The sequence below is a fragment of the Conger conger genome, chromosome 9, assembly GCF_963514075.1.
Source record: "Conger conger chromosome 9, fConCon1.1, whole genome shotgun sequence".
NCBI lineage: Eukaryota > Metazoa > Chordata > Actinopteri > Anguilliformes > Congridae > Conger > Conger conger.
In genome coordinates this window covers 35,960,159-35,974,548 of record NC_083768.1, presented here as the reverse complement: position 1 = coordinate 35,974,548, position 14,390 = coordinate 35,960,159, and the positions used below count along the sequence as shown (strand labels likewise).

At 41.7% G+C, this 14,390-nt stretch overlaps 1 protein-coding gene across 1 annotated transcript; it reads left to right on the top strand.

Annotated features, from left to right (window-relative positions):
- The first annotated feature begins 230 nt into the window (after positions 1-230).
- Positions 231-5,435, top strand: LOC133137821 (lactose-binding lectin l-2-like). Its single transcript, XM_061256186.1, has 6 exons — positions 231-363; positions 722-796; positions 2,155-2,252; positions 4,345-4,467; positions 5,024-5,135; positions 5,223-5,435. The coding sequence occupies exons 2-6, from the start codon at positions 736-738 to the stop codon at positions 5,300-5,302; spliced, it is 474 nt and encodes a 157-aa protein (XP_061112170.1). The 5' UTR covers positions 231-363; positions 722-735; the 3' UTR covers positions 5,303-5,435.
- Positions 5,436-14,390: the final 8,955 nt, after the last annotated feature.

Here is a 14,390-nt window from a genome sequence, read left to right as displayed (position 1 = left end):
GACAAAGTTTTTCATATTTTGCGTGTCTGGGCCAGATGTTTCCCAACATTAACCTCACTAGAACGGACCTTTCTGTTTACATTGAATGCTGATATCCGGATTCACTATTTGTTTTCTTTCTGCCATGACAATGTGCATGACTATGCATGTCCTCTTTCTCTGATAGTCATCATCAATTGTGTCATCATGTGGCCAATTCCTATGAAACACCTGTGTGAAACTGTTGTTTACATTTTCCCTATCAAATCCCTATATAAAGGCAGTGGAGCACTGTGAGTAGGACTGTGTTCATCAGAACAGAACTACAGATCATTCACAGCTACGTCACCCACCTGTCTATTTTCTTCCAGCTTGTATCTACAGGTAAGAGAAGAAACAGGCCTTCTGGCCACATTGTCTTGTTCTGGAACCAATCTTCTAACTAATAATGGTAAAATAGTAATACTATATATATATATACTATAGCTATGTATAGCTATCTATGTGTGCTGCAAGACATTAAATGTGGGGGAAAACATGAACAGTACATCACATTGCTCAAGACAAATGAGTCCTATACCTGTCCTCTTGGTTTAGAGTATGCCTTTTTTGTTTATTAATGAACTGGAAAAAAATAAGAGCTGTGCGCCCATTGTGTTTTTGCTTTTGTACTGAACCATTAACTTTACATTATGGCTGATATTGAGATCTTTCAATCCTCTGTCTCTACTGACTCTTGAAGATCCAAGATCCATCATGGTCTCCTTCCCAATGGCAAAGCTCATTCTTGTGGCTGCTCTTTCCTGCCCAACTTTTGGTGAGTAGTTATTGTATTTCACCTCAGATGGCTACCTATACACAGGTTATGATTAAGGCTGGGTTTTCTTCACAGAAAATATTGACAAAGTCACAGAGCAGTCATGGCAAATGTGTTGAAAAAACACAAAAAATAAAAAAATCACAGAATAAAGTTAATGGATAGGCAGGTGCTTTTAATGAGAACCAGCATTCTGTTTTGCCTTTAATTTAACAGAAAGACATTAGAAATAGAGTATGCTGAAATTGCATTAATAAAAAAACTTGTTAGTCTGTGTTCGATTTTTTGTCTTTCAAGTTTCTTTTCCTACACCATATTGTACATTGCTAGGTTCAGTCTTTGATGGCGCACCTCTCATCACTGAATGTTACCAACGTTGTTAAAAGGGGCTGTCATACATCTGACTGCAATAACTGACAAAGATCGAAATCTTTATCCCAGCGCATTGTAGTTGTTTCTCCTAGCCTGTGGCAATATTGTTAAAATACTATGCATAACACTGTAGGCTACATTGAGCTTGAGTTATCTTCCATAAGTTGAGAAATCATGGAACGAACTAAAAATGGAGGAAATCACAGAATTCGCAAAAAAATGGCGAATGTCACAGAACTGGCAAAAACATTTTTGTTTGCGTGAAGAAAAAAAAAAAAAAAATCACGGAATGTGTGATACTCATGACAATTACCCTGTCTTAGTTGCATTATTTGCAGGTTGTATGGGTAACTCATAATGTCTGTACACTGTGTAACCTACAAAATAACCCTCCATAATAAGTCCTTTTCCAAAATGGCAAATGTGTTGTGCTGTGTCATTTTCACCCTCTTTAACTGTATACATTTATTTTGCTTCTTATTTTTCTTTGTGAATGATTATGGTGGCACTTTCCATACAGGTGCCCAACTTTCAATTACTGTTCCTTTGGCTCTAAAATGAGATGTTGCTCACACATTTGTCATATTTATGGATAAAAGACTAGTGCTTTGGGAGACAGTAAGGTGACACACTACATTTTTCCATTACAATATTTTTGTGCTTATTTCAACTGTTGGGATCAATTTGACACAAATTTAAAACCGGTCATAAAATCTGAACATCTGCATAAATGCATTGAAATGGGAAATCTGCTGTTTGAATACCTGCTTCATTCAAATGCATAACAATGTTGCACCACAGTCATGGTCTTATCTTGAAACCTGTGACAAAGGAACATGTCAGACGTTCCATTTTTAGAAAAAATAAAATATTTCAAAACTGCCTGTAGAGGACAATACACTTTGCAGAGCTGTTCTTTTGACTTGTGTGCATGTCAATGGAAAATAATATACAGTAATTTTTTGCTTTGTGTTTGTATCCGTCAGCACAAAAGTGTGAGAATGCCTGCCCTCCCGGCTGGAAAAGCTTTAATTATCACTGCTACAGGTATTTTGGATTTCTCATGGACTGGGCCCAAGCTGAGGTAATATGTCCAGCATTCTTAATACTTATAATAACAGTACATTAATTCATTCAAGTTTCTGAAACATCAGGGGTCCTTTATAAAAGCGGGCTCAAGAAATATTGAACAAAATCGTGAAGTCTGAGATAGCATCATTAGTGTAGCCTATCTGAAAGTGAGCACATTGAACACACTACACTGTAGGCTACATGTTTTCATTGTTAATGTAAAATTACATGCTTTACTTTTATTTGCAAGAAATGCAGAGGATAAAAAGGCGGAAAGAAACCATTTTGTCCATAAAAATATATTTCCTAATATGAAAAATATTATTACCCATTCCAAATGTCACAGGCCCTGCAGGCATTGCAATCAGGCCTTGATTTTGATTGTCATCTCCACCCTTGCTTCTGTCTTGCGATGAACCAAGTTTTAATGAGCTTGTTGTTCAGCATCAGGGGCAGGGAAAAGCATCATCAGAAAGGTCAGGCAGAGATAGCCTTGGTCTCCACATTTTATCAAATGGTAGGCTATATAAATCATGGCTTACATAATGGAAACTAAAAATGCACTTACATAACTAAAAGTAGGATTAGAAAAAAAATGTATGCCCTTATGTAAGGTGGCATAGCGCCTTCATATCAATGATGTCAAATGAGGTAGGGGACGTCAAAGGAGGACGCTGTGTGAAAAGGCTAATGACTGGAGGGGAACAGAAGATTTTCACAGACATTTCAGTGATATACACATCCACCGGTACATGATGATGTCAAATCTCTCTTTGTTGTACGTCGCTCTGGATAAGAGCGTCTGCTAAATGCCAATAATGTAATGTGTGCAGATCAGGACAGCAATGCAAATAAGTCACAACTTTGAATGTAGCCTAAGGCTATTATTGCAATTATACAACAGATTCACCAATACATTTATAAATAAATAAAAACTTAGTCAGTGTAACCATTTCCTAAATATGGAGCATAACGTCTCAAACAAACATCTCCAGCCTGTGTTTCCCAGAAGGTAACGGGTGCTCAAACTCCACCCCTGAATGCCGAGAAAAATCTAAAACTGTGTGTACGTATACCTAGAAGAATTCATGCTGTTTTGAAGGCAAAGGGTGGTCACACCAAATATTGATTTGATTTAGATTTTTCTTCTGTTCATTCACTTCTTCTGTTCCAGAATTTTGGTAATTGATAAAAAAATAAACTATTAACATTTCTATTTTTGAAAGCATTCTTATTTTACAGCATTTTTTCACACCTGCACAGTATTACAAATTCCGCAGTTCCTGTGAATTAACGAATCACCGAATAACGAATCACCTGCTAGACTAGAGGATAGGCAGCCGTTGAGATAATTTAGCCATTATATTAGGCCTATTTGACACATGACATTAGCAGGGCACATGAAGCAAACAGCAGTTTGTTGTTTAAATGTGCATGATTGGTCAATACAGAAATGTCACTGTATACAGTATGACATGATTTTGGTTCATGGAACTTAGCAAAGATGTAGCGTAAGAATGAAGGGTGCAACCAAACAAAGACACAAAATTAGCTTCAAACTAACTTGTTACAACATAACATTTAGTACTGACTTTACACCCTAACTTGCGATCAAACTTATGTTGCACTGTTGCAACAGGCTGCTCATATCTAAAATATCACAGCTCAGATTATTTGCGCAATGGTAAACAAACGCAAGTGACTTTTCTTGTTTCTTGAAAATCAACTACATCTGTTAATTTTGTCTTTATTGATTGTTTTAATTTTGTGTTTTGTCAATTGTGTATGTTTTTATAGTTTATGTAAACACTGTGTTCTTGAAAAAGAAGGCACTGATCCCTTAATGTGTCTTTGAGTACTACATAAAAAATAATGGTTGATTTTAATAGCAAAGAATTATTAGAATTATGTGACTGCACATTTTTACAAAAAAGCTGATTTGAATGAATTTCCATCAGTGTTGTTTTTTATTATCAAAATAACAGTTCACCTGTGAAAATCAAACTGCACAGATTCCTATCTCCGTGACCTGTCTGTCTCATGGTAAATAATCAATATGATGCATTATAAGACTGACAAATCTCATCTCCCTTGTCCCTTTGCAGAGATACTGTGTTGGACAAGGAGGAAACCTGGCCTCAGTGCACAGCCAAGTGGAATATAACTTTCTCCAGAAGCTCACTAAGAACACCCTTCCATTCTGGATAGGACTGACAGACTGTCAGAGGGTATAATGATTAATGAAGGCAGCTTTACACTCACTAGCCAGCAGTACACAACTTGAGAATCAAAGGAATCAATAAGAAACTGATACAGCCAACCCTGACACTATTAATTAATTCACATTGTGCCAAATAAGACAATTTATTTCACAATGAAACAAGACATAATGGCAAGCCAAGAAATAATAATGGAAGATTCTATTTATATAATACATTTTAAGTACATCATTGTGCACTTTCTACTTCACAGTCAAACATGAGATGTTATTCTGACATTGCTGAATGCATTTTACTTGTAATTTAACAGTAGAAAAGACATTCAAGCACAAACTAAAAAAAAAACTTAACCTGAAGACTGTACATTCCAGACAAAGTAAGCTGAATTCTAAACGACAGTAGTAATTGCTTTAAAAAAATCCATTATCTTTATTTCATTGTCTTTCAAAATTGTTTTTGATACTTGCCATCGAATAAGTAAAAATGTAATGTTTTAAGATAAGACTGCATTCGCACACACTAGTACTGTCTTCACCACAAGCAAACTTTTGTCGTCCCTGTTCAGGAGGGTTACTGGATTTGGTCAGATGGATCTAAACTGGACTTTCGCCACTGGAATTCTAGGGAGCCAAACAATTTAAATAGAAACGAGGACTGTGTGCATGCAAACTGGGCTGGTAAGCACACACTAAGTAAACTCTGTATTACTGCTGAGTGGATTTGACTGGACTTACTGACTTTTCACTCTTGTGTTGTAACCACAGTGCAGAAAAAGTGGAATGACATCCCCTGCTCAAATCGGTACAGATTTGTCTGTTCCAAGCTTCAAGAAGGAGAGAAGTGAGGTGCTGGCGATGACAAGAAAAGCAGCTCTGACCAGTCACAAGCATGCGGCTTTAAAGCTTTGATTTTTCATCCTTGATTACAGTTATCTCTGTTACCTCTATTCCTCAAATAAAGCCTTCCTCAGCATGTTATTCAAGTGTCAAGGTCATATTTCTCTGGTAATTTGTGGTCAGTATCACAGTATGTTTTCACTCTCCAGCAGGAACCACCAGGTTACTGATAATATTCTCCACATACACACATACAGTGGGCTCCAGAATTGTTGTCACTACGTATAATAAACAACATGGTGGGGGTGAGGGGGGGCCATAAGTAACCCAAGGATCACAGTTTAAGAATTGCTGAGATTGTTTGTGTCTTGGTGTTATCAGGTCTAAAGAAAAAAACCAAAAAACTATGGAATTCATACAAGAAAAACCTCATACCTACTGTCAAATACGTTGGTGGGTCATTGATGTTTTGGAGATGTTTTGGTACCAATCATCTAGGGATACTATTTAAGATCAATGGCACAATGAATTCAGTCTTGGTTGTAGGTAGATTGTCCAGCAGGACAATAACTCCAAGCATACATCAAAATCCACACAGAAATTATTAACCCTCCTATGATGTTTGAGGCCAATTTGACCCCATTTAGTGATTGACATCTCTTGAAAATCAGTTCACCTTGTTTCATATTGATACTGTATCATTTCTCCATTTTTCCATTACAATATTTTTGTGTTTATTTATAACTGTTGGGGTCAATTTCACACCAAATGTAAAACCGGTCATAAAATCTGGTTAAATGCATTGAATTGGGAAATCTGCTGTTTGAGCAACTGCTTTACTCAAACATGTAACAATGTTGCACCACAGTCATCATCTTATGTTGAGACCTGTGACAGAGGAACATGTTAAACTTTAGAACTCCCCCTTCCATTTTTACAGGACAATGCAATTTGTGGCGCAGTTTTTTGACTTGTGATATACAGTAATTTTTTGGACACCTCATGGAGTGGGCCCAAGCTGAGGTAACACAACAATAGTAATATGTCCAATAATAATAATAATAATAACTAGAAAAAATTCCAGGGAAATTTTAAGTGTGCTGCTGCTGGTGCCCATCCCTCACACAAACACAGATGTAACCCACAATTTGGTCCTCACAAAAATGGAGAACCTCATCTATACACTTGTGTGTGTGTGTGTGTGTGTGTGTGTGTGTGTATTTGCCCTTATGATAAGTTCATAGGCCACACACACACACACACACACACACACACACAGATCTAAAACAAAATTTGGTCCTCACAAAAATAGACATCCTCATCTATACACATGTTCTGGGCAGTTGCTAGGGTGTTCTGGGCGGTTGCTAAGGTGTTTTGGGCGGTTGCTAGGGTGTTCTGGGCGGTTGCTAAGGTGTTCTGGGCGGTTGCTAGGGTGTTCTGGGTGGTTGCTAGGGTGGTCTGGGCAGTATCAGGGTACAATTCCCAAGGTGGCGTTGTCTGGCTAAGTATGGGCTGCTCAACCACACCCACCCTCCTGTTACAGTTAGCACAACCATTAAGACATGGACATAGAAATAAAACAGTTAAAAACCTCAGTCAGTCAGTTAGCTAGTTATTTAGTTAATTATTCTTATTAATTACTTAGTTAGACGTGTTAGGCAGAGGCAGAACATACATACAGTTCAACAGCATCACAAACTACAGGTAACAAACAACCAAATCAACACCTCTCTAAAATAATAAAAACTTAATAGAATATTACACTGCATTAGTTTTGGTAAATATAAATTACAGTGACAGTTCACTAATCAGCTGAGCTTAGTTAGCCAGTCAGCTGACTAGTTAGCCAGTCAGCTAGCTAGCTAGTTAGTTAGTTAGTCAGTCAGCTAACTTGTTAGTTTGTTAATCAGTTCGTAACAGTCACTTAGTTAATCAGTTAGTCAGACCGTCAGTTAGTTAGTTAAGATAGCTAGCGCCGAAGCTAACGCTAACTAGCGCGCCGAAGCTAACGCAAGCTAGCGCCGAAGCTAACATCAAACAACATACAGCCTGCTCTGTGTCAGGGCCATTGCTAAGGCAACCAGCGGCGGGTGCACACGTGTGTGTCTCTAGTGATTCCGTAGCCAGAGAAAGAGAGGGGGGGGGGGGGGGGGCTGTGTGGTAGAATTGCACCTGGCAGCTCCCAACTGCCACCTGCCAAGGGCCAGATGAAAGTTGAAATGGTTAGCTGTTAGCAAGCTACAATAAACATAAGTTGAAAAGATAACCTTAACACCCGCGTAATTACTTTGAAAACAGGTTGCTTACCGTGACTTCCGTCTGTTCCACGCTGTCTAGAAGTGTGGCTAGCACAGAAGCCGGGAGTGGAGGAGCAACTGCGAGGACCCCGACTGGCAGAAATGCACCTACCAGATCCCAACTGCCAAGCAAAAATTCAAACAAAAGTTAGCTACAACAAACGTCAGCATCAACGTGGTCCTGAACAGCTTACCCCCAACAGAGAACGTATTCTCCACCTAGGATTAGCCTCGAAAATAAGAAAGGAAAAATAAGAAATGAGCGAACCGTAGGAAGGACTGATTTCTCAATCCAGCTGGATCACTCCTACCTAACCGGGGAGATCCTTGATTACACAGTAGATGGGATTGTAATAACTGTAATACGTTTGGAGTACACCTGATTGAAGGCAAGATTCTGGTTGCGATATGTAAATGTGATCAATCAGTGTCTGCTTTTCAGTCGTTGCAGCGGAGACAAGCTGGCTATAGCCTCTGGACTGAAACAACTCCTGTATGGCTTTCTTTCCTCTTGAGAGCAGGTCTTCATTGAAGTCTCCACAAACAATAACAGGCTGGCAATCCATCATCTCTAAGGAGTCCAAGAGACTATGCATGTTTGGAAGAAACATGTCAAGACTGAAATTTGGTGGTCTGTACACAGTGGCTATCAACGCTCTGATTGGAGCCTCAACTTTGACGACTGCAAATTCAAGATCGGTCACATTTTGAACGTATCTCCGGGCCACTGCTTGAAGACTGCTCCTGTAATACACCGCAACTCCACCTCCATCTTTTTTAGCCATGTCCGCTGTGTTTGTGTATGATACATGCCTGTTGCGCGCAAACATGTCACATCCCTCCAACTGGAATTTTGGTGAAACTAATGATCCAGACAAATGGGTTTCAGTTATGTACAAAATGTCGGCAAGTCTGAATTCGTGTTGACATTTCATGTCCTCAATGTGCGATGGAAGTCCTTGTGCATTGTGATGGATGATTGTCAACGTTGGACCAGTGTGGTCTGCTGATTTCACAAAGTGCAACAGCGGTCTCGTACTCTGGAATGAAGCGTGACTCATATTCTCCATTGCTGTCGTGATGTCCGGATTAGCATTAATCTTCTTTTCTTCAAAGTCAATGATCCTTAGTCCTTGAAGGGAGGTTGTCCGGCTTAGGGCGACATAGGCCATTCCAGATTCAAAAACACGCTTCAGACACACCACTGCAGACTTCATAGTCATTCCTTGCACTTTGTGAGCTGTACATCCAAAGGCCAGTTTCATTGGGAACCGCCGTCGAACCACTCCTTTTTTGCCCATATTTTCTTCAAACTTTTCAATGTACACAAAGTTATCCGTTGCCCCTTGAATCTTCCTGCGGAATTTCTGACCTGCTGTGGGATTATCCAATTCAAGTCCGATCAGCTTCACAGTCGTCGGTCCATCTCCAGAGGTGGTAACAATATTGGCGATTGTTCCAAAAGTCCCATTTACAATCCCATCCTCGATATCCAGATTCCTAATCACCATGACCCGTGCTCCTTGAGCAGTCTGTATGTTGTCCGGTAAATCCCTTTTGTTGCCATGGAAGAAAGCTCTTAGCATTCGTCCGGTTCCGGGATCCTTTCTGTAGTCCTCTGCTCGAATGTCTACAACTTGTAAGTGGAGGGCAGTTACAGTTGCAGCATTGTGCGCATCAACCTCTTTGTTTGTGGCGAAGATATGAAGGGCATCGGCACAGTCTTTGACTTCAGCGACAGCCTGTGTCAGCAGAGCTTTGTCGTTGACGCTGAGGGGATCTGTCTTCTTCTTTGTTCTTAACCTGTTCAAGAGTTCGGCGAAAGTGCGATCGTCTTTCTGCCGCATGATCTCTGTAAGGTTGACCATCTGGAAATCTTTCCAGAGATCAAGCACATCCTCCTCATAAACGCAGAGCGGTTTGGCTTTACCAAGGGGTGGCAGCTGGTAGAAGTCTCCAACTGCAAGGACAGACATCCCACCAAATGGTTTCCTGTTGCCTTTGATTTGTTGCAATCTCCAATGGACATAGGCAAAGAGCTCCTTAGAGACCATGGATATCTCGTCGATGATCAAAATCTCTGCATTGGACAGCGCTGCTCTCAAGTCGTCCAGTGCATTTCCAAGTCCTTGATACGGTGGTCTCAAATTTCTCGGGAGCTTCAAGATGGAGTGCAGGGTTTTTCCAGAGATGTTGAAAGCTGCAGTGCCAGTAAACGCCGTCAGCAGCACTGCAGGCTGGGACATGTCCGCTTCATCGCAAAACCTGGGTAGTTGGCGCAGAATCTTGGTAGCCTCCTGATACACGCACTTGATGACATGAGATTTGCCACAGCCGGCTCCCCCAGAGATAAAGTAAAAGAAGGGTTCAGGATTGTGACCCCAGATGCGTTTCAAACACCATTCACGCACGGTGTAGAAAACAGACGCTTGGGTTTCGTTGAGGCTTCGGTACATATTCCTCACAAAGTCCGGGCTCAATTTCGGTGCCTCGACTGCTGGTATTGCGCCACTGCTCTCACCATGATGGCCATAGAGAACCCTGTACTCCGATGCAAATTCAGCCAGACACATGGTTTCAAACTTGGGGTTTGCAGGTCTGTTTGCATACTTCTCGGGCAATCCTGACATCCACACATCCTCTTCAGTCCATATTCTTCAGTCTGCTCATGGGGTGACTCATTTTCAGACCATCCTCATCAGTCTGTATGAAAATGACCGTACGCGTGCCCTTTTTAAGTGGTAGGCTGCATACCCGTGCCACAGACTCCTGAGCGCTGACCTCTCTGTGCTTAGAGTATGAGTATGATCTGCTTCATTTCATCTCGTTCGTTGACATTTGATTTCCGTACATCACAAATGACTGAGTTAAGGAGCTCAGTCATCTCATGTTCCGGTTTGGACATGTACGACATCATGTACATGACGCAACTGAAATCGTCAAGTACAAACTGGATGTCCATGTTAGCATTCCACGCTCGCAGCAGATCAGGGTTGTATCCATTTACCCAGCAGTCCTTAGGATCACGCTTCATCATGACCACCATTCCACAGGTGAGGGAATCAACATACTTGTGGTATTCTTTATGGGTCATCTTGCATTTCTCCAGCAACTCCGACAAATCCTTGAGTGAAGCATTTGGGTCCATGAGAAGGTCTCTCAGCGGTTTCAGCTTTTCCTTAGCCTGCCTTTGTTGCTTTCCAATGAATTTCTTGTTGGTCTTTTTTGAATCTTTGCCTTTTTTCCCACGTTTCTTTTTCTGGCCGTCGTAGTCACCGAGGTGATGACTGTTTTCTCCATGGGTAGCTTCGGGAACCCAAATCTGCACAATACATTTCCTTTCCTGCACGTTTTTGAGTGATTTTGGCTGTGAACTTGAACACAATTCTGTGGAGCTCGGGGTCTGCTTTCTCGTCAGGCATCTGGCAGCTTATGTAGCGGTCGATGAACTTGATAACATCTTTACAGTCCACGGGATCCTCAATCTCTGGTGCATCTTTGATCCAAACCAGCATGTGAATATGTGGACTTCCTCTGGCTTGAAACTCCACTGGACCGATGGGCTGTGACATGATCAGCTCATGCATGAGCGCATCCACTCTCTTCTCAAACATGCGCATGACAGTGACAGGGTTGCTCCAGAGAATCTCGCATTTTTCATTCCAGTCAAGCTCTGAAAAGTCCCCTACCTCACCTTGTTGAGCTTTTATGACCTCAATGACTTCAGGCCATCTCATTTCCGCAGCAGAAAAAGTGACAAAAAAGGTTGGCTTGCCCAACTGTCTAGCCATAGCGTGAAGATCTCGAAGTGTTTTCTCCCAGTACGCTGGAGTGCCTCTAAGGGGTTGCATGAAACGTGTTGCTTCCTTATTTTGGATGAGTGTTTCCAACTCTTCTTTATCCTGAAGCATCTTGTTTGAAATTCTCCTTCCATCCTTGGTATTTTTCTTTCCCTTCCGTGTTTGGATCGACATGCTGTTGGTAGCCATGTGAGTTTCCGTTACAAACTGTGAAAAGAAGACGTAACTTTGGTCCTTTGCAAACCGCGTATCCATACAGAATAGCCTCGTGTTAAAGTACATACTTGGGGACAATTTAATTTGTCTGACCTCATCCAATGTGTTCTGTCCAGTTGGGAACTGCACAGGATAGGCCATGGCTTCAGGTTTTGGTATGGTGAAGAAGCCAACTGGTTTATTTCCTTGGGCTGGAGCGATGCTGAATATTCCATCGCCATATGATAGAACTTCCTGTGCGATGTCAGGAGGCTGCATGCAAGTGTCGAGGGCCAGACCAGGTCTAAGGTCCTCCTTTTCTTTGTCCATGTTATTGGGCTGCTGTTCATCTGTTGTGTCAGCAGTGGGTTCCATTTCTCCTTCTGGGTTGCAGGGCTCCTCAGGCTGTGCAGCATCTGGGTTGTCCCGTTTTGCATCCTCTTCATGGACCGGCTGATCATCTTGGAGACTATCAAACGCAACTATTTTGGCAATCAACTGCCTTTCCAGCACATTTAACACATCCAGCTCTGGGGGAATGGGTGCTAGCTCCAGGTTATTAGCAACTGCAATGCATGGCATCCTTCCTCTGATCAGGTGGCTGTCACAGGTGGGGCAGATAAATTCCTGCATCCTCTCTTGTGGAACGGTACATGGGGCTGAGCATTCACTGTCACATACATGGACATACTTTCTTGTCAAGCAAGCAGCCACCACGCAAATATTTTTTACATATTTGGCTCTCTTGCAATGCTTTACCTGATTGGGGAACAGAGCTCTGTGGCACACTGTGCAGACATGTGTGGGCCCATGTCGACTTTCCCGGAACGAAGATATAGCAGCTTCCATTGCATGGTTGACCACAGGCTGCAGAGTTTCCGGGCAACGGCTTACAGTGTCCATGTATTTCCTCTTGATTCTCAGTGCACACTGCAACTTGTGACGAACACGAAGTCCAGGATTTGTAGCGAGTCTATCCTTTTTGCTCTGGGTGCAGCGTCGTACATGCTGCAGCCTGTATTCTAGGTTGTTGCTGTACCTCTCCCTCTGGTACATGTTGTGTCTGCATTGAAGAGCAGGATTGTTGCTGTACCTCTCCCTCTGGTACTTTTTCTGTCTGCTCTGAACAGCAGGATTGTTGCTGTACATCTCCCTCTGGTACATGCTGTGTCTGCATTGAAGAGCAGGATTGTTGCTGTACCTCTCCCTATGGTACTTTTTCATGAACATGTTGTGTCTGCGTTGAAGAGCAGGATTGTTGCTGTACGTCTCCCTCTGGTACTTTTTCTGTCTGCTCTGAACAGCAGGATCCATATTGTATTTTCTGGTGCTGTATTCCTTCTTTTGTTTTTGGTGATCAAAGTCTTGTGCATATTTGGTTTTCATTGCCTGCACTTTTTTCAGACGAAATTCCAAACTGCTGGCATATTTCAGTTTCTGATATTGTCGTCTTTTCCAGGTTCTTGGGACATTGTCTCCAGGTGGTACATGTTGCTTTTTGCACTCACTTCCTCTACGCATAGCTTTTCTTTGCATTCGTTTGCTCAGTTTGGAAAACTCCTGCACTGTTTTTGTTGTGTGATGCATTATGTTGACTCCCTGATTGAAGTCCAGATTGTTTGCTTGTCCGTTATCAGTTTCGCTCCCTGGGATGTTGGCTTCCACACACATTTGTGCTTCTGGTACTGCTGTAGTTGATTTTGTGACTGTCACATCTGCTGACTGTCCAGGGGTCTCACTGGAACCGTGGTCACTTTCAAAGGAAACAGAAACAAACTCATAGGGTGCATTAGGACCACACGCTTTAAAAAGCTCATGCAAGTGGTCAACCATGTCACTGAGGTTGCAGAAAGTCATCATAATTGCAGTTCCCCTAGCTTGTGGCAAACCAGTTGCAGATCTTGAGTGGGAATCAAACAATCCATAGCGTCCTGATCTGTCGCGAAACACTGCAATGCACTCGGGATCTACAATGATAAATGCATGGCTGACAGCTTGTGACAGGATCCTCAGTTGTGTGGCAAGGGGAAATCCAATTGGGCTTTCTACTCTCAAGAGACCGAGACTCTCTTCCGCCATGTCTACACTGTAACAATTTGAATCCGTGACAACCTTTTTCGGCATCTCCTTTGTGGTCAAGTGGTCGCTTTGGTAGGTGTTGTCCGACACAAGCTTCTGTTTAGTCTCTGCATAGAGTGCATCTCCCCGTTGAAGCACCCTGTCAAGGGTGCTTGTGTCTAAATGCAACCCCTCATTGTGGTAGGCCAGAAAGGTGAGAGCCATGCAGGTGCACTGATGGTTACGAGAAAAAACTTCATATCTCTGATCCATCTGGGAATGAGTTGCCCTCACGGATCGACTCGGTCCAATGGTGGAATCCTGAAACTATTTTATGAAGGAATGTTGTCATTTTGATTTTAATGTACATATTTATTTTATAAGTGACAGTTACATAATTATTAATATCATTAATCCTTATTATTTTATATTATTTATATTATTATTTTCATTATCATTGTTGTTATATTCTGTTTAACATACGTTAGTTGCCTTCAACATATGTAACCATAAGCTTTAAAGGGCCCATTATTATGCTTTTCCTACTTTTCAGACATATAAATAGTGTTAATATGTTGGATAGTCGTGCTAGACGATGTCATATAATGAGGTAGGTTTTAGATGGCTCTGAACACCAGGTTTTCAAAGTTTTTCTAAATTTATGAAGCATTGACGTCACAAGTACGGACTTTGCTATATGGTCACAGGAGCGAAGTGCTGAGCGGCGCGCAGAGCAGAGCGGG